The 19,621-nt window shown below is 40.4% G+C and overlaps 1 protein-coding gene across 6 annotated transcripts in view; it reads right to left on the bottom strand.

The window, feature by feature from the left end:
* LOC103475687 (stAR-related lipid transfer protein 13) overlaps positions 1-19,621 on the bottom strand; it is a 56,684-nt gene continuing 37,063 nt past the window's right edge. For 2 of the 6 annotated variants that reach the window (XM_017308726.1, XM_017308727.1), the window contains exons 6-12: positions 10,769-10,840; positions 9,852-9,933; positions 8,222-8,285; positions 5,098-6,401; positions 1,973-2,143; positions 1,015-1,174; positions 1-889 (exon numbers count right to left, since the gene is read on the bottom strand). In XM_017308726.1, coding sequence (XP_017164215.1) covers positions 683-889; positions 1,015-1,174; positions 1,973-2,143; positions 5,098-6,401; positions 8,222-8,285; positions 9,852-9,933; positions 10,769-10,840 — 2,060 coding nt within the window. In that variant the 3' untranslated portion in view covers positions 1-682. Of the gene's footprint in view, positions 890-1,014; positions 1,175-1,972; positions 2,144-5,097; positions 6,402-8,221; positions 8,286-9,851; positions 9,934-10,768; positions 10,841-18,299; positions 19,222-19,621 lie in introns of those variants that run through there. The other 4 variants (XM_017308728.1, XM_017308729.1, XM_017308730.1 and 1 more) reach the window with 4 other exon arrangements.

The following is a 19,621-nucleotide window of genomic DNA, read 5'->3' as shown; positions in this document are numbered from 1 at the left end:
CTTTGATGCACTTCTTTGATATTATCAGAATTATGTTTTGGAAGATTTTTTTTGCCACTAGTGGCCTTTATTGAACAGTAATTTGTTAGAAAAGAGGAAGAGGAGAGAAAGGGAAAACATGAAGCAAATGGCCCAAAACCAGGAATCGAACCCATCAAGGACAACTTCCTGTGTAAATGTCYCATTCATTTTAAATTAATAACAGTCAATGTATGTTGTAAAATTTGGAAAAATCTTGTAATTTCTTTCATTTTCTGTTTAAATTCAAAACAGTAACTTTTGTCAGTGAACTTGCAGCTAATCTGTCTTGTTCCAAAAATCTAATAAATGTTGGTTATAATAGGACTGGGAAAGTCAGGCCTGAAAGAAAACCACAASTGGCCAGGAAATTGCCCTGATCAGTAGCTCTTTAATATAAAACAATGCTTCAGTGTTTCATTTAGTTTCAGTGGAGTCACTAAGTGCAGCACTAGGTATTTTTAATAAAAGCAGTGGTAATGTTTCTGCAAAGAAAGATGACTATTTTAAGGCTTTGCATGCATCTTCACAAGAGGGGCCAAAAAAACTCTGTCTGTTTGGAACTATAATAAAATTCAACGGGCAATTATTTTATTGGCTGGTGTACTTAAAGAAAAAAGTAAAAGAGTTTATTAAAGAGAGAGAAAACAATCTACTCCCACATTTACTTACACTGGTAAATGTGCAGGAAAGTTTCCCCCAATTTGCTTGTAAGCAGAGGTTCGGGTAAGTCCCTGAAGAACTGTTTGACCATGTCAGCCACATCATATGCAGATTGATCGTCATAGTTTACACAGTCAGGGGACAACTCGCACTGCTGCCTCAAAGCCTGAATCCGGGACTTTACACCAGACTTGCGGAACAATCCCACCTGGAATGGARACAGTGGGAGAGAGTCTGGAAGGATCAGGGAGGGAATGGTGCCTTGTGTCTGACAGCTTAGGCATGGAGAGAATGAAATGCACGCAAGCAGACCAGTAAAAGCTGTTTACTAACCTGGTCCAGACAGTAAGTCCTGAGGTGGCTGAGGGCCTGTTGTAAACACAGAGGAAGTGGGAACCCACAGCGCTGGACATGAACAATCAGAGGAACGCCAAACACACTCTTCTCTTTGTAGTCTGGCACCTTCATTCGCTTCATAAACTTAGGCACGGACCTGCCAGCGACAGACAAACAATTAGGGAAGTGTGTGGGAGAAAAGAGACATCTATGATTTCATTATCAGCCGAAGCATGTACACACTGGTCAACASAGCTTCCCTGTAGGGCACCATAAAAGTGAACAGGACTGGCTGTTTACTGCAGAGGGATGCGCTGTGGGTCGTGGGGAATGGTGGCTGAGTTTTGTAGGCTCAGCTCTTGACAAACACTTGCACATGGACAAACCCATTGATGTTAGGCTATGTTTTCAATTTTAAGACATAAATGAAGGTGTTAATTGTCCATATGGTCCAGCAGCTAGAGGCTACAGCAGGGTTGAAAAATATCTAATAAAGCCCTCGTGAAGACTGTAAAAAAGAAGGAAGAAAAATCCTTTGAACTTCTTCTCCKTATGTTATGTTGAAACCACACATTTCTATGCATTCTTGTGGGCATTTAGTTTGCATAACAGAAAGCAGAGCTTAATTATGAAGTGAAAAGTGAAGGATGTATGGTTTTAAAAATGTTTTACAAATAAAAAGTCTCAAAATTGTGGCCTCCATTTGCATTCAGTCTTATCTCAATGCATCCCGTACTTATGTCATTTCTAATGTGAAAAAATGTAAAAACATTTACATTATTATTCATTGGGAGAAAAGATTGTAAAGCAGCTAGATGAATAGCATCAAACTTAATTTGTACAATATGGTGTACTCCCTATTTTTCGTGATTACCTGGGATTAAACTATGTCATAATAATCTACAATATTACACCCAAATTATCTTCTATGTTAGTTAGCTGTATTTGTACATACCATGTCCAGCCATGTTTGTTAGACATGGAGTATTTCTCCATGATGGCGGTGAGGCGGAGCAGAGAAAACTTCTGCAGCAGGCTCAGCTGGCCCGCCGACTGGCTGCTGATCTGCAGTGAAGATRCTGGCTGGTTGAGATGATCGGACGTTCTGAAACTTGGCCATCGGAGACTAAGACGGATTGAAGGATAAAAGATAACGCGAGTCAGGCAATACAACTCACTCTTGGATCTTATTACGTTAATATGTTGATTGATCAAATAAATACAACAGTTGTGCTGGTTTTAAAATGCTCAGTCATGTCTTTGGTGGATATCCATTTGGTATCAACCCTAAATGAATATTCATTTCACCAATTTGGTTTGGGTCTGTTGCTCTGGATGGGATCATTTGGTTTCACTGAAAGTGTGAATGGCATTACGGGGTTATTAACACACATTTATTCAACTGCAGACTCAGAATATTTTGCCAGTGTCTTTTTTGCTGTGATGACAGACGATKTTCCTAATACTGCAACACAACATGATCTATGGTAACCTTTGTCTTCTAAAGTGCAACTCAATCAAAAAAACATTTTAGGTGTCATTCTGCCAGTAAAGAAACGTGGAAGTAAGTGCTAATTTTGGTGATTATACATTTATAAATAAACARTCATAAAAACTGCAATGTGTTCTTGCTACATGCTCATCCAGGAGGAGTGAATGCTGCGAGTCAGTGACTCGATGGAATCTGCTGGTTTCCTTAGACTGAAAACTTTTTAAACTAATTGGAATAACGAAATGAGCTTGTCCATATGGTCAAGCTCACTGTTATAACTAGTTCACTAGTTATAACAGTGCACTGTTATAACTAGTGCACTGTTATAACTAGTGCACTAGTTATAACAGTGCACTGTTATAACTAGAATTAATAAGAATGTGTGCGATTGAATTGAAATTACTTTTTTGTAAAGTGTCTCAAGACATTTGTTGGGAAATGATGCTATGTACCGTATTTTCCACACTATAAGGCTCACCTAAAAACCTTCAATTTCCTCAAAAGCCGACAGTGCGCCTTATMTAAGGACCAATATTGAGCCACAACAAGTCTAGCAACTACGGTAAGCAGCCGCCGACTTCATTTTCCCCGTAGAAGAAGAAGCGCACGGTGCATGCTGGGATAGTTGTCAGAACGCTGGTCTGTTAATAAAGTTTGACTGACCTATCTACCTACCAACCGTCCTGATAATCAGGTGTCTGCAGGTCATTTAGCACCATGTTCTCCCTGAACATGCTGTGCGCGAAAGGAGAAGGGTGACCATCGTGCGGCCACGCCCCGGCCCAGTCGCGTTAGCCTCTCCTCGCCGACCTGAGTCGGACTATTTTGTTGACATTCTTTATGTCAACAAAGTGGCTTTAGATATTCATCCGGGGTGCTTCAACTAAGGTTACCAAGGGACCAGCCCCTATACATTTAAGGCCGGGGGCGGGGAGACAGAGACTGCGGCGGCAGCGTGTCGGTTGGTTTGTGTTACCCAGAAAGCAGTTGGGCACAATATCGCAACACCAACACCGTGAGTGAAACAATGACTGGGGCAGCCTACTATATAAAGTACTCCGGGACCACTTCTTTGTTATTACATATCCACATTCCCGTCACCCATAGACGTCCTGTATAGGTTCAATACGGGACAGGTGGCAACCCTAATTTCAGCATCTATTCTATGCGCCTTATAATGCCTTATATATGAATAAAGTTTTAAAATAGGCCATTCATTGAAGGTGCGCCTTATAGTGCGGAAAATACGGTAAATAAACTGAATTTATATGATCTTGTTATTTTTGAAGCTTGTGACAATCATTCGTTATAATGACAACATGCTACTTTGTTTGCAGATTTTATTCCTAGATGAACTCACGAAGGGAATTCAACTATTAGACTTATTTACACCATCACATGCTGTGCTTATTTTTTTAAAAATTACAAAAAAAAAGATTTTGTTCAACCTTATCTAACCAGCGCTCATAATCCTATTCACATCTGGTGCTCTTCAGGGTTCTGTCCTCAAGCCAATTTTTTCATAATCTAACTTACCCTTCTGATTGGACGTGTATTCCAAAAGGACATTTTCATTGCACCCATAAAACTCTTCAGTTTAGTCTACTGTTCCTAATGACCATCTGTTTACCATGCGAGCCAGAGTTTTCAATAAGTCCACCCCTTAACTCTGTAATTCCCTTGCATGTGACATTTTTTTATTCTCCAGAATTTTGTGATTGTTTCTGTGATTTGTGGCTCCACATTAGAAATAATTGTAAAGATTTTAAAGTTTAAAGCACTTCTAAAATATACATATAGAAGAAAATATGAAAGAAAATAATTGTAAAAAAGAGATAGCTATGTAAACAATTTTATTCTTTAAAGAACTTAAATAGCTTAATTTTTGTCACTTGCCACATTGGTAGACTATCAAGCAAGCCATGTAGTAGAACTCAGAAATACTGCCACCTGCAGGTGAACGTTTGCACTAAGAACCAATTTTTTTCACAATTTTTACAGAAAATGCAAAATTACAGTTATACATTAGCATGAATAAATCTGTTAATTTTGCATAAATAGCTGCAATCACGGAATCGTAAAAAACTGGAGGGATGTTCAAGCTATTCTTACTGCTCTCATAATCTTTGTTCCTTTTTTGATTATTACGTTTTGTTTGGCAGCTTTTATTGTTTTTGTGGCACTTTCATTTAGATTATTTTAATTTTGTAAGGTGAAAGGTACCTATAAATAAAATCWATTTTTTCAGAAATCAGTTGGAAATCCTTTCAAATCCCCTAAATAACACTATTATTACAGCATTACACCATTTCTACACGGATATTTGAAGAACTTTGTACAAGAATGACTGCATTTGAAATATACAAAAATAGGATTCTTTAACAACCTAAGAAATAACTTTTACCAATAATTAGCTTCAATATTTGAAGTTATGTGGAAGATCATGCAGAGCGTCGGCAAGWTGTCAGTAGATGCTGTGGTGAGTCCACAGTTCTTATAACCAATAAAAGTTCAAGCCAAACTATAAAAGCGAGACCCAAGATGCAATGAACCATAATTATCTTATAAATGTGTGTGCAGCTGCTCACCGAGGTCTTGTGAGCGAGGCCCCAACTCCAGAGTCCCGCCTCTCCCGACTGGTCCCTGTTGAATCGGTGTCATTTAAGGAGACCCCGTCTCTCTCACCTTCGCTGGGGGTGGTCCTGCCCTCCCCTTCCTCCTCCCCCTCCCCTGCTTCCCCCTCGGGCAAAACGCTGCGGCTCCAGTGGTCCACAATCTGCTGCAAGCCACTGACATGCTGGATGATGTCGTCTAAGTGAGGAAACAGGTTGTCTTCCTTCTCAAAGTCTAGAAGGTCCCCAGTGCTGGCATAAAGGTGGGAGCCCGGCACGTTGTCGTAAACACTCACCCTGCTGCCCCTCGGAGCTCCAGGACAGGCAGGTTTAGATAAAGGTTCGCCCAGACCRTTTTCGTTTGGGGAGGTTTGGCTATGTGACTGGGGMTTATTGTTCCTGTCACCGGGGGAAGGTGCCAGACTTTCAATGGACAGAGCTTTGGGAAAAGTGCCTGGCTTGTGGTCTTTGGGGATGTGAATGAGGAGGTTTTCATATGAGCGAAACTGGTTTCTGCCAAACTGGCCCTGACCCTCAGTCCTCTTCCCCTGAGAAGGCAACTCCATATCCTCCAGGTACATGCTGCTTCTCTTGCTGGCAGTGCGYGGTTTTGTACATGCAGGCTCCTGAACGCTCAGCGCTACAGTCTCTTTGCTCGGACTCACATTTAGCGTGATCTGGTCTTTAGATGTTTTGCTGTCAGAGGCAGGGGGATCGTCACCATCTGTTTGATGGTTGAGTTTTGGGCTGCATTCTAATTGGCTGATGGGAGTACACTGAAGCATCTGAAGCGCATGAGGCTCCTCCCCCTGTAACACCGGCTCACCGATGACCAGCTGCGGCCTCCGATTTGAGCTTTTYCTCCTCGTCGATGGCCCCCAGGTGCGCATCAGCTCCATTTTGCGCAGAAACTCTTTGGCTTTACTCTTTCCTCCTTGCCCATGGCGGCTGCTTTTGATGGGAAGGGAGTTGTAATGAGGAAGTTCCCTCGRCGGTTGATAGGAAGCAGACAGGGACGCCATGGATATAGAGTCAGGCAAGGCGGAGGCCGAGTCCTCACTGTGGAGTGAGGAGATCTCAGTGATTTCCTGCTCACTCAGGTCCGTCAGTACGCTCTCACTGCTCACTGTGCTGCGCAGACCCTCGCCTTGACCCGTCGGGCTGTTCTCGTTAGCGCTGTCCAATAGAAGGTCCTGCAGACGTGACCAGCGGCGGCTGCTCCACTCAAATGTCCACCTCTTACTGATAGCCAACGGATCATCTTCATCAGAATCATCACTCTACAGAAAAGACAGAGTAATAGATGAAAACAAATACACCCAAACTAATTCCAAGGGTTCTTTAATGTAACATATTAGGATGTTCCTACCAATAAGAAAAKGTATCAGTATAAAGGATTATAAAAACAATCCATCACCATCAGAATTTCTTAAATTGTTGTTTGTTTTTTTTAACTGAGAGCAAGAAAAGCAGTATAAGAGTTTTTCTGGAAGTGGACCAAACCCACTTCCTTCCTACTGTGGTGAACAAATTAAAATTGAACTGCAAAGTCATCTGCTTACACAGATTACAACAGAAGTGAGCACAAACGTTATTTGGCTTTAAATTCAAAGAATACAAAATCTCAATTCCTCTCCTAATTTAAAAGAAAAGGTTATGTTGAAAGTCTTTTTTGGAAAAGTGACCTCAAATAAACCCCTGGGGTTATAAGTCTTGTACTAAAGTTATAACAAAAATTTAAAATCAATCTTATCCTCATTTGTAAAMAWTTAGCACACTACAAAAACATTTTTCTTTGCTAAATGAATCAAGCTCAGTCAGATTGGATAGACTCTKTGAACAGTAATGTTATTATGTCTTTCCGTAGATTCTAAATTGGATTTGTTTCTGGACTTTGACTGGGCCATTCTAACACATWCATTAAACTTTGAACCTCCTCTCCAGACTCATTTTGAGTCCATGTTTTTTACAGGTTTATCCAGCATTTACCTCAATTTAACTTACTTCCAATTCTGACTAGCTTTCCTGTCCATGCTGAAGAAAAATATACCCACCCTTATGGTACAGCTGCCATCATTATGTTTTGCTGTTGAGCACATTCATCAAAATGTTTGATGTTGGCCTCCTTTCATCAGAGCACACCACATTTAAATTCTTACTTGTGAAGAATTATGTAAACTATGCATCTTTTTTTTTTCTGTTTCACAAATATGTGTAACTTTGTGCTGGAGAATTACATAAAATTAATAAATTTACATAACATATGAAATATATGAAAAAGCTTAAATGATATGAATAAATTGCAAGAAACCATCCAAAATATGTAAACTCCAAGAATGTATCTASCTTGACTGTTATTAGAACAGCTTAGCACAGCTGCATTTTAGTCTGCCTGCATCATTAAATAACTCAGCTGTTTCTGTCAGCATGTCTTTATCACAGYGCCTGGTGAAGAAGAATAAAAGGAACTGAAAAAACTAAAAGAGAGGGAATATTAAAGTATTCTTAAGGATCAGCAGCTGACTAAGAATCAGAGGAAACACACTTGCTGCTATAATCAGCCCACAATAGCAGCACCCGTAATCAGAGCTGCAGTGGTTGTCTCCTTCTAAAAGGATGCTTTTGCAATCGAGCCCTAAAACGTGGCACATACTTGATCAGAAATTAGGATACAAGGAGTCCTGGTGACAGCTCTGACAGGATGAAGATTAACCACTCCAAGAGGGAGCATGTTTTCCCTCTCTCATCATAAATTTGCCTTTACTTAAAAAAACAGGTTAAACCATTTCTACAAAAAAAATCAGTTAAATGTTCAGATAAAAAAGGATMAACTCTTGAGAGCGATGATACGCAAAACCATTTAATATATTAGGATATTATTGAAAAGTTTATTTCAATAACTAAATCTACAAAATGTTTACACAGACGGATGCTTTCAAGCCTTTAATCTGTTATTTATGAAGGTTTTCAGACAATAAAAACATTTTAATCCAGAAATTTGYGAAAARTTTGTTTAATGTCTCATTTTCAAAACTTACTTTAAATCTGACAAATGGGACTCATCTGAACGCTGAGTGTTATACTGCAAAGTTTTGCTTACCTTCTTCTTGGGGTGGCTCACATCGAGTTTCATGGATGCACACTTGTTCAGAGTATTGAGGCGTCTGCAACAAACACACAAAGACAGAGTCACTAAAGCACAACCTATTGTTGCTGCATGATGGTGCAATTCTTCTCTGTAATAACGCTCACTTTCACTCTGTGATATTGGTTTTTACTTCCACTTTCCTATTTTCCCCCAGAGTCAGATCAGTCACTGGCAGACAAGCCTTTTCATTTTTCTCTAATCTTTTCTGACCGCACACAGAATCTCTGTCTAACAATGTCTTCAACACAGATGTTTTACTTTGACTCTTCTCCCCCTCCAACTATGACTAAAGAGGAGAGCRYCTCAATTATTTGTGACATGCATTCAAATTTTCTGAATTTACCTACAGTACTACAACCACAACCTTTAATTMATCTTTAGGGGATTTTATGTTATGGGCAACACACAATAATGCATRGCTTTAAATAAATWWAWAAAAATGTGAAAAGAGTGATGCATGTATATTCAGCTCTCTTTACTCTAATWCCCCGAAGTTAAATGTAGTAATGGTAAATRTTTTGTATTTGCATAGCGTTTTATCAAGTCCAGAGGACTCCAAAGCACCTGACACAACATTCAACATTCACAGTTCAGGTTGGAGAATGCTTATCYTGTGAAGATAAAAGAAAGGAATGACAAGTCATGCTTAAAGTTTGCACCATGCTGTGTATGGGACACAGCAAACTTGTGTAAGAAGGTCAGATTAAACCAAAATGTTAAAGACAAAAAAAATAGTGGATAACAAACACTGTACACCACAGTGAAAACACAATCCCTTTTAAGCTGTGAGTTGATCATATGTTGGATGGACTGTGGCAAAGGTTGACCTTTCATCAATACAATGACGCTAAGTATACAGCCAGTGTCAGAATTACTTAGTCAAAGTATGCACCTAAAATCAAATCAGAATTTGTGGCAAGACTTGAAACTTGAGKTTCACAGACAGTCCMTCCAGTCTGCCGCTTTTAGATTTAGGTTAGCTAAAGACAACGWCAGGTCAAACATTTCMCATTTTTTATTGTAAAACAAGCTGAAAACCATCTAYTATTTTCTTTCCAMTTTGTGCCACTTTGTGTTTATCKATCATGAAATCCCAACAAAACACATTTAAGTTCTATTCTGTAATCCAAACAGGATTAAAGGGTGAAYTTGTACAAGTTACTGCACCTCAAGAGAGATGAAGCGGCAGCAGYGCAAAAATAAGTTAACATTTTGTAAATATGCAGGAGAACTTTTTAAGGAATAGGTTAATGTGACGGGCAAGATCAGAAGATTCAGAAAATGGTTCAAATCCATTTACAACAAAACTCTGGGATTCCCTCTCTCAGTTCCCTATTACCATCACCCAGACACACCTCTCTGTATTTTACCCCCTGAGGGGTCTCTTCTCTTTGAATGGGAGATCAGAGCATGGCAGACAGAAGGGGAGGTGGCCAGATCAAAGCCTGGAAGTCCCAGAGGGAGACGTGGATGGGGACTTCATTAAGAGTAAGGGTCAGGCAACTAATGAGTCCACAAGGAAAAGTCAGCACACCAGACAGGATGACCAGAGAAGGAATTTACAGAGAAAAATCCTCCTTACCGACACAGAGGTTCGACTAGATCTCGGTCCAAAAAGTCATGGTCCCTTTTCACTGCGGAAATATTGATTGGAAACTGGGAATCTGGAAAATAAGAGACAGAGATGGCATCAAAGAGAAGAGGGGAAAAGACTTGTTAGATAATGACTGGCGCATGACAGGACATAGCAGCGTTCTCTATGGAGCTTGTGAAGTCTGCCACAGCTGCCGTCTCCACAGTTAGCACTTGTCATCCGCGTCTGAAGTGTAATAAAACTTAAACGTAACACAATGCCAAACTGATTCAAGTTGTTTATTGAGGGAACATATCTGTGGCATCAATAACCTAACTTTCCAGAACCTTTCTCAGAGAACCAGTGTGTGCTTGTCAGTCTTTCTAAAGAAGGATTGTTGTGTTTTAAAATCTTCTTCTTTAGCTATCGAAGCCAGTTTGTGTTTGTGCTTCAACCCCATAAGACCAAATGATCATCACATGAGCAAACGCCTGCAGGTTTGCTAGATAAGGCACCGAGACACAAGAAGGAAGAATGAAAAGAAAAGAAATTCAAATAGCATAAAAGTAAGACATGGCAGGTTTAGTTAGAGCGGGTTGTGGGGGGAGGGGTTCAAAAGGAAATGGTCGGTGATCTTTAGAACGGGGAGAAATGAGGGAGAAAGAGGAGCTATGAGAGTCCCAGCAGTGATAACAAGGCCTTTCCCATGACCCCTCCCTCTGGAGAGGAACCGGAGCCTTGAAATAGAAAGCATCAGCACAGAAGACGGGTATGTAAAGTTTGAGGGAAGGCAGGAAGAGAGAAAGAGTCACAGATGATGGAAAAATAAGACAGAAAGAGAAAATAACTGAGGAAGTAGGAAAAGTCAAAGAAGATAACTAGAGGATGAAGTTTGTGTGTTAAATACAGCAGCTGGGTTGTGTTACCTTCATAGAGTTGGGCATACTGTGGAAACCCTGCTGCTCGAAGCCAATCACAAGCCTCCTTTGCCTCAATCTCTATAAGACACAAAAAGATAAATCATACATAGTCACAATGAGATTTGTTCGTTTCAGATTTTGTCACATTGATACCACAATTCTACCTTAATTTTACAGAGATTTCAAGCTGTAAAAATCTTTATGTGTTAGGAAATGGACACATGGTCTAAGACTTTTTTTATGAAATGAAAAGTGTTGCGTGCGTCGACTTTAATCCCCCTGAGTTGATACACAGRGAATCTGAAAACACCTTTCRCTTCTATTGCAGTTGCAGATGTTTTTGGTTTTGCCTCTGCYRGCTTTTTACAACWAGAGAGGGCTACTTTTGCTGATTCTACTAAGTCAAGATCAGACAGATTGGATGGAAACTTTCTATGAATATCAATTTTGAATACTTGTGACAGTTCATCATTCAAATGTAAATCTGGATTAACTGTCCGTGTCTGCATGTTTGGGCTCAATGTCCTGCTAAAAGGTAAACCATTTGAAGCTTGTCTTCCAGCATTGCCATGTATTTAACTCCATCAGCCTTCCCACCAATTCTGACCATCTTCCGATTGAAGAAAACCATGATACTACCACCACMATGCTTCACAGTGCGACTGGTCTGTTCACACAGCATTTTTCAAATTACTCAGAAGGTTATTGAGTGATTTYTTTWWWATCTATTCTGACCAGAACACCATTTTGGTATGCTTGAGAAAAAAACTACCCGKGTAAAAAGGCTGTTTGCTAATTGTGTAACTTCTAAGAGCAGCTGGTTGGAGAACAAGTGAAAAAGTTCAAGGGATGTGGATGCTTTTACAAGACACTGTATGACTAAACAGACATAAATCAAGTCAAAGACATTGCACTGTTCTTATGCGTGATATCCCTCTTGGAAATGATGCTTTTACTTAAGGAAAACATTTCTGAGATGCATTTTTYCTTTGGGAAATTAATGGAATGATGAGACTGGGAAAACCGGAAATCTGCCAGTAAAGAGACAAGCGTTTTCTTAAGTGTGCTGGTAGCACAATTTCACTTTATCAGTGTAACCCATCCACATTTCGTTTAGCTGTTTTCGGATAAATGTACCAGGCATAACACATTGCACCAAAGCAGGCACAGGGTGCCTAGCAAGCATGAAACATTTTTACAGGCTTTTGTTTTACTGCTTTTTCCGCTGGCATATGTATCACACACGCTGCTTAACTGGCAACCGAGAAATCTGGGTGTGTTTATATACGTTTTCTTTATGAGCAGACACTTATTAAAGCCGCTCCTTGTGCTGACAAAGAAAACCTAAAGAAGCTTGTGCCAAGAATCAAAAGCATTTCCAACAGCATGCATAGTTTTTAAGAATGCTTTAGCACCTTAATGCATGGCATTGGAAAGAATGAGTATGAATGAGTACCAGTACAGATGGTACAGGATGTCTCAGGACAAATATGCGCAGAAAATAAAGCTTGTACTTGTCCAAAACAAAGTTTACTACTATAAATAACTTGTCTCTCAGTCAAGTTCCCACTCATTCATTCTCACTTTTCTCACTCACTAGAGTTTGGAGGTGTTGGCAAGGTTCAGCGGGGCAATAAAAAGGCTCCGTCCCTCACCATCAGAGATGAGAACGGTCAGAGGAAATGACACTGTCGCCACAATCTAGCAATTACATCCCTCTTCCAACATTCTTTGAATAACTCTTCTCTCTAAATCACATACGAAGTAAAGGTGGGGACAAAATATTGCAGCTTGTAGCTCTCTGAAAGTAGAGAGAAATCAAATATCCGATGAGGCACAACTCTATTTTCCAATCAAAACTTACTGGAAGCCCTCATCGTGAGGGGAACGACAAGCTCCTATGTTTCCTTTGTTCCAGCTGAAGTTTCATCTCCATCCGAGGGAACATCTATCTGCTGTGTTTTGGAGCTTTCCATCAAACAGCGGCGACAGTTCAGTGTTTTCTTCCTCCTTGGCTCTGCAACCCATGTGTTTACGGCTCTGCCTCTGTTTCTTCAGCTCCATGCAGGTTTTCCCTTCCCTCTAATTTTCTACTCAACCTCCTCTCTCAAACTTTCATCTCTGTTGGACGGCACATACAATATCTCTCTATTTATACGCTTCTCCGACCTCTTCCTTCTTCTTTTCACTTATGTTTCAGAAATAATTCCTGCAAGTCATCTAGCTCTTGTTTCCTTCCCTTTCATTCACATAGCGGAAAACTCCTTTTTAAATCTTTACTTTCACGATCAAACTATATTTTTCCTTCTTGTGGTACCTCTCATCTCTTCTCCCTCACATCTTTCTATAAAACAAAAACACTCGCTGGCACACTTTCTTTCATCCATCGACAGAAACATCCCAATCCCATCTCTCCCACTCAAGCTCCTCGAAGAAAGTCCACATCTTCTTTGCATTCATGCAGGAAATGACTCATTTCAGCTGACGTTCACATAGGCTGCACCCCTCGAGGTTGCAGACCATCAGTTACTGGATGCTAACTTCACATGTCAGCCAAGCCCACCAGCGTACAGGACAACAAGCAGACTTTGACCTTGGTTTCTTTGTGATGCTTCACCCACACAATGGGAGCGAGAATCCACTCAGACACATCCAGCAGACTGGACTCATTGGCGTGTAAATGTAAAACAGCACAGATGTTGCCCTCAGTGAGTCAGAGAATGCAAAAACAGGGATGAGACGGTCGGACGGCTGGGCTGGGGAGTCCAGATGAACGGATCTTGTGAGAAAACTCCAGTGACGACGACATACCACACCGGTTGTTTATTTACTCAGTGTCAGATTGGTTGAAAAGTTAAAATCGGGTTAAAAATCGTAAATCTACACTGAGAGGCAAAACAAGGACAGATGGCAGGAAATCCTCAACCTTTTTCCACAGAATTTTAAAAAGATTCAAAAACTCATAAACTCGTGGCACCAAATCCTTGAAATGGGTTACAGATGTGTGAGCAATTTTTGCACAAGTTTTTTTTTTTAACCCACAAAAAAAAACAATATTTTTTGAAGTTTTACATTTATGACTTGTCATAAGTAGGCTATACAAAGCCTACTGCCAATAATTCCTAATTACGCTCAGTACAAATTGCATCTAAAATATCAAAATAAAAAAAAATAAATAATGGGCATGTTATCACCAAGCTAATATTTAAAAAGCACACAATTACATGCTTCATCACAGTGTTGGAGCATGTGTAATTGCCAACTGTGCTTTCACGTTCCTGCAGAAAAACAAAAGCCTAGGCTCCCGTCAGTGTGGGAACAAAGCCCCACTATTCATCTGTGCAGAATTTAATCAAGAGATTAATTAGTACACAAACATGTTTGGTATTGGCTGTAAAACACAACAGTGCACACAGGCAGACGGAGCTAATCCGAGGCGCCCGCAGTGTGTCCCCCCAAATCTTTTTCATGTCACTGCAGTCCTGCTGAGGACCAGAACCACAGCCAACAGGGCTGCTGGATGGTATGCGAATGAGGAGCTGTGAGTTTGTGTGTAAGCATATCAATTTGGGCATCCAAGTGTGGAGCAAAGAGGGTGAAAGGTAATTCCTTTCATGACAAGGGTGCCAGTGGTGTTACATAAAAGACTGAACAAAAGCCACCCAGTGACCTCATAAGCATAGTCATTTCCTCTGCTTTTTATTTCCTGCCTTTTTTCAATGTCACTAACAGTTTTCTTCTGTCATATGCCCACCTACTATTGGGTCTCTAGGTCCCAGGGACCCTAAAGTGGCTTGGATGACATCATTTCCTGCTTCTAATTTCCCATGAATCCAGAGCAACATGTGAACTAAGAACAGCGGTTGCAGCAGGAAGCTCCTGAGCTAAGCTGACATTTTCAGAGCACAGCAAACTGCTAAATATTTTGCTACTGTTTACACAATGATATGTGCATTGTTCGATATGTTTATTAGGACGAGCCCTTGTAGTAACACCGTCACCAGTAACTGACAAAGGAGGCTTAACAGTCAAAGACTGCAAACACAGGCAGTCTGGAGAGYAGCCATATTCCCACATAAGCTAAAGCACTTAGTCCTTCACATCGAAAGGTCAAAAAAAAAGGAAAAAGGATTGAAGAAGACAGTGGAGGAGTGAGGAGACAGGAAGAGAGGGATGGGGGAGGGATAAAATGGAATATGCCTGTCCYGTCTCGTGAGCTACATCTGCTATGATGTCCTGCCCTCAGGAATGCACTGTAAAACAGAATCAATACTGGCATGAAATCAGTGCAGGTTCAGACATAGAGCCTCCTCATACACAGGGATGGACCACAGACAAAAACACAGACACACACGCAACATCAGAGAAATGGTAAAACATTTATGATCAAGTGGTTGGCCAAAATAATTAAGAGAACCGGCACTACAGTGGCTGCTCGCTGCCTGAATTTAAACGAGAGCACAAAAGAAAAGGCGACTGAAGGTCATCAGGYTCGGTGGTTGGTGATGCAACCTTTTGTCCAGCAGAGGGTGTCAAAGAAAGGTGTTCCAGCATTGTATTCATATTCAGTCTGACTATCCATGGCCTCAGGGCAGGGCTGGATRAAAAGATTTGTTTCTACCTGTCRCATCTTGTGCATCTATTCAATCCCCGATTGAACTTTGGCTGCACAGAAATCCTCTTATAGGTTTTCTATTTTCAACTTGTATGAAAACAGAAACAAACTTAAGTTCATGTTAATGCTGTTGCTTGAAAGCAGGACAATCACTAAAATTCAGGAACTGCTGGACGAAAAGAGTGAATTAACAAACRAACAGAAGGACAACTGAACATGTATAAAGCTGGGAAGCAGTTTAAACTTTCAATTAAACACCAGACCCAAAATTATTTCAATTTAATGTTTATCAGAAAGCAGATAAATGAACTACAGGTATGAGATGATGATTCRGGAGCCTTGTTGTTCTACTGTCAGGAAAAGGGCAGATATTGAAGAAAACAACCAACCACCAATCAGAGAGCCTCAAACAGCTCATATCTACACAACATTAAACTCTTAAACACAACACAAATCACTGCGCCTCCTCAATTCCACTRATTTCTAACTGTTCTACAAATTTACATTGTACTTTAAATCATCCTTAAGGTTGAATAGATCTGACATTGCACATTCTAAAAGAAGTGTTATAAACCTTTTTCCATTTATTTTGGTTCTGATCCCTATTCTAAACAGCTGATTCTTATAAAGTTTGAGAGGTCATGATTCCTGATGTTGGATATTTACTGAAGTCATAAAATCTCCTTGCAGTAGACTATTTGTAGGACATAGAAAATCGCTTTAAATTGWCAGCAGTTAAAAAAGATCCCAGTGGCTCTTCGTTCTTGAAAACATGAATGAATCAACTAACTCCACAAAGTTATGAAAAGGTGAAAAGGGGAATTGACCTCATCCATTAAAATGTTCCAATCTAACAATAATTCAACATTCTATACAGTTGTCATTTTGGAGAAAGTCTCATCAACATCAATATTTCCAYTAAATCAAAGATGAAAACAGTTACCAACATGTTTGATAGAGGAAAAGCTGGTAAAGCTCCTCTCAGACTCTGTGCTCAAGGAAAGATGCCAGAGAGTACCAAACTATTTTTTTATATTGGACAATTCATTTAATTTCACATAATTTTCGCTGTAGGAGCCATTTGTTTGTTAAATACTTCATAAAATATATTTGTCCTATTTGATGTTTGTTGTGAATGACGTATACTCGCAAAAGAACGAGGTAATTAGTCCAATTTTGTCGTTTATTGAACGTTCAGAAATTACAACGGCTGTAATGGTAAAATTACGGCAAAGGTAAAATAACCCCGAACAGGCGAACAACTCAAAATCACTCCTATCTTTTTACTCTCTGTCAGCGCGGCACACYCGTTGCCRCGAAACTGAAACTGTTGACTTTAACATTAAATACACCTTTCTCAACAGGCGAGGGCGCACTTTCTCCGTCTATAATCAGACATTTAAGCGACTTGAAACCATTCCTCCCTCCCTGGCACCTCCAGACCCGGGCCCCCCATCCGACCCCCCAGCACCCCTCCATAGCTCCGCCCCTGTCCCTGTGCTATACAAATAAAATTTGATTTGATTTGTTTCCAAMTGGACTATGACAGTAGGCCTATCATACCATCAAATAAGCAACAAAGTTGTTCAGCAAAGTCAGCACTCGGAGTGAACAACAAAAGCCCTGACTAAGTTCATATTTTTAAAAAATTGGTAAGAACTCAATAGGTGTGTATGAGAAAGGCAGCTTTAAAATCCCACCCTTGTTACTGTCAGGATGAATGAGCTAAAATTAGAGCTAATTGTTGTGCTAAGCTTGTAAAAAGGACATCCAAAAAAGTMAATCTGAAAAATACAAAAAGAAATGTATGTAATTGTATGAATTTTAAGAACATTTTGAAATTCCTTCTTTCATTATTCTGGAATTCAGCAAACCAAAATAATTTGGGTAATCCTAGCTGACCAGAAAATGACTTTTTCTGGCCTTTTTCTCAGACAACGTGAAATTCCAACAGAGTGAATAAAAAACTACTGTGTTTATTTATTCCAGATATATAAATATCTGCTTTCACCTCTGTCTTAGTATTGTTAGGTGTTTAGGGATTCTGGTATTTCATTTAAAAGGAGTTCCAGTCTCACAGATACTCGGCTAATTGATCATTTATCCATTCATGTTAAGAAGGTTAAGGTCAAAACGGATGTATTAGTGCAAGAAGGAGGTAGTGGAAAGCTAACAAGGTCACATAATCACTCTGTACAAGTAGAAACATGCTTCTCTATCGGCATTCTTGACATATTTCTCCTTCTGACATTTAGCTGTAGGCTCATTCAACATCAAAAAGGAGTGGATAGAACAGATAATAAAGCTAAGAGGACTAAAAATGTAATTCCTTCTTTAAAAAACAGAAGCTAAGCAGCGAAAGAGCTGTCGCCATTGTTCTGTTGAATTTTGTGTTTTCATATTGGCAAACACGRGTCATGTGACAGGAAGTAAAGGAAGTGACCAGTTAAGTAGAAGAAACACAGACAAAACAATAACACTGAAAGCCCTCATGGTTTCTTTAGACTTCTTTTCAGATTCTTGAAAAACATATTTGGTGCAGAAATGACTTCCTACATTCAGTCAGGTCTGAGCTGATTACAATCCAAAAGAGTTCTTAAAAGTTAAGCTTGAAGTCGTCAAGTACCAGGTTGCTATAGCAATAAATTTTTGATGTGTTGCAAATTGCTATGACATAAGTCAAATATAGGGRRAAAAAATCTTAAACAAGGAAGACACAATCTGACATGAAGAGGCTGCAATCAGAAGCTTCCTTCCTATGTTTGAACAACTGATCAAAGTCTCACGTTGCGTAAAGCTGCATCTGCCTCCATCTCAGCTGATTAAAAATACAAACTGTCTCCCTTTGATCCTGGTTCTTCAAACWCAAATCGACCATTAAAGCATTTATTAGGACTTCCTCACATCACTTTCTCTGACTACCTTGTGCCAGCCTGCGCAGAAGCTGCTTTCGGGCGATGATGCGTGACAGGCGGAGGGCAGAGCGCCTTCGAGGCGTGTTCCCCAGCCTCAGGTAGTAGTCCTGACCGTCAGGTGTCATGGCCTCCAGACAGGTTCCCTCGCTGGTGCTGTCGCTGTCACTTCCACCTTCGTTGCTGCCGCTGTTGGCACTCTGGTCCATGTTGTCAATAGTGTTTTCTAATTTTCCACTCCTGTCATATGTAGGGTCAGCACACTGTGCCTCGGMCGTCATGCTGTCCACTCTGTCAGCAAAGGCTAAGCTCACAGGGTATGCAGTTTGTCCAGCAGCATCCTCCCCTTTGGTACTTTCTGCGCTGTCTGCAGGATCCATATTGCTCCCTGAAGTTTCTGCCCTTTCTTCACCTTTGCCCTGTCCTGATGGATCCATAACTACTGTAGCATCAACATCATCCATATTAATGCAAGCCTTCCTCTCTCCTGCGCTGATGACTTATTATGGGAGCATTTCTTAAGAATTCCTGCCTCTAACATGTCTTCACTGGAAGCCACACTCCCTTCTCTTCCTCCTCCTCCTCCCTCTTCAACAAACTTCATGGTACCACCTRACTCAGGCGACCGTCCTTGTTCTCTCCTCCCACACACAAGCTGCCCGACTGATACAGGGAGGAGGACAAAGTCACAAGCAGTTACATCCACAAGCTGTTTCCTTCAATCACGTGACCAGCAGCCGATGGGGGAATTCTTCGCTGCTTCCTGAAGTTCTTCCAGAGAAACTATTTGGTACATGCCCCAGGCATATGTGCATGACTGTGATCGGCGGGATGTAGACGTGGAAAAAAATATGATCCCAACATCCCGATGTGAAACAAGGAAGGAACAGAACAATAGAGAGTATGTGGGTGTGAGAGAGAGGGTTCAGAGGAATGTATGTATGGAAGGAGCGAAGCTATTGTTTCTGCAGCTGAGTGGGACTTTTAATGCCATTCAGAAATGTTCTCTGCATCTACAACGTCAAGCTAATGTCACGCTTAGGAAAACTCATCTATACGCTGATGGTCTCTGCTAATGCAGTAGAACGCCTGACAAAAAGTAACAGCAAAAAGCTTTTGCAAAGTCTTTCACTGAATCATAAATTATATTTAAACACCGAATAACCTGATTCACAAAGTGAGAAAAAGTTGTACAGAACAATATTTGAGACTTGATTTGATCACACTGCCCTCTGGAGGAAATACAGGAAAACTTTGATTTGCACTGCAAAGAAGGAACAATGGTTCATTTCCGAGTCATAATTCAGGAAGACTTTTGGAAACTCTCAAAGA

The sequence above is a fragment of the Poecilia reticulata genome, linkage group LG14, assembly GCF_000633615.1.
Source record: "Poecilia reticulata strain Guanapo linkage group LG14, Guppy_female_1.0+MT, whole genome shotgun sequence".
Lineage (NCBI taxonomy): Eukaryota > Metazoa > Chordata > Actinopteri > Cyprinodontiformes > Poeciliidae > Poecilia > Poecilia reticulata.
Note: the sequence above shows the minus strand (reverse complement) of the source record. Positions and strands in the feature narration are given on the sequence as shown.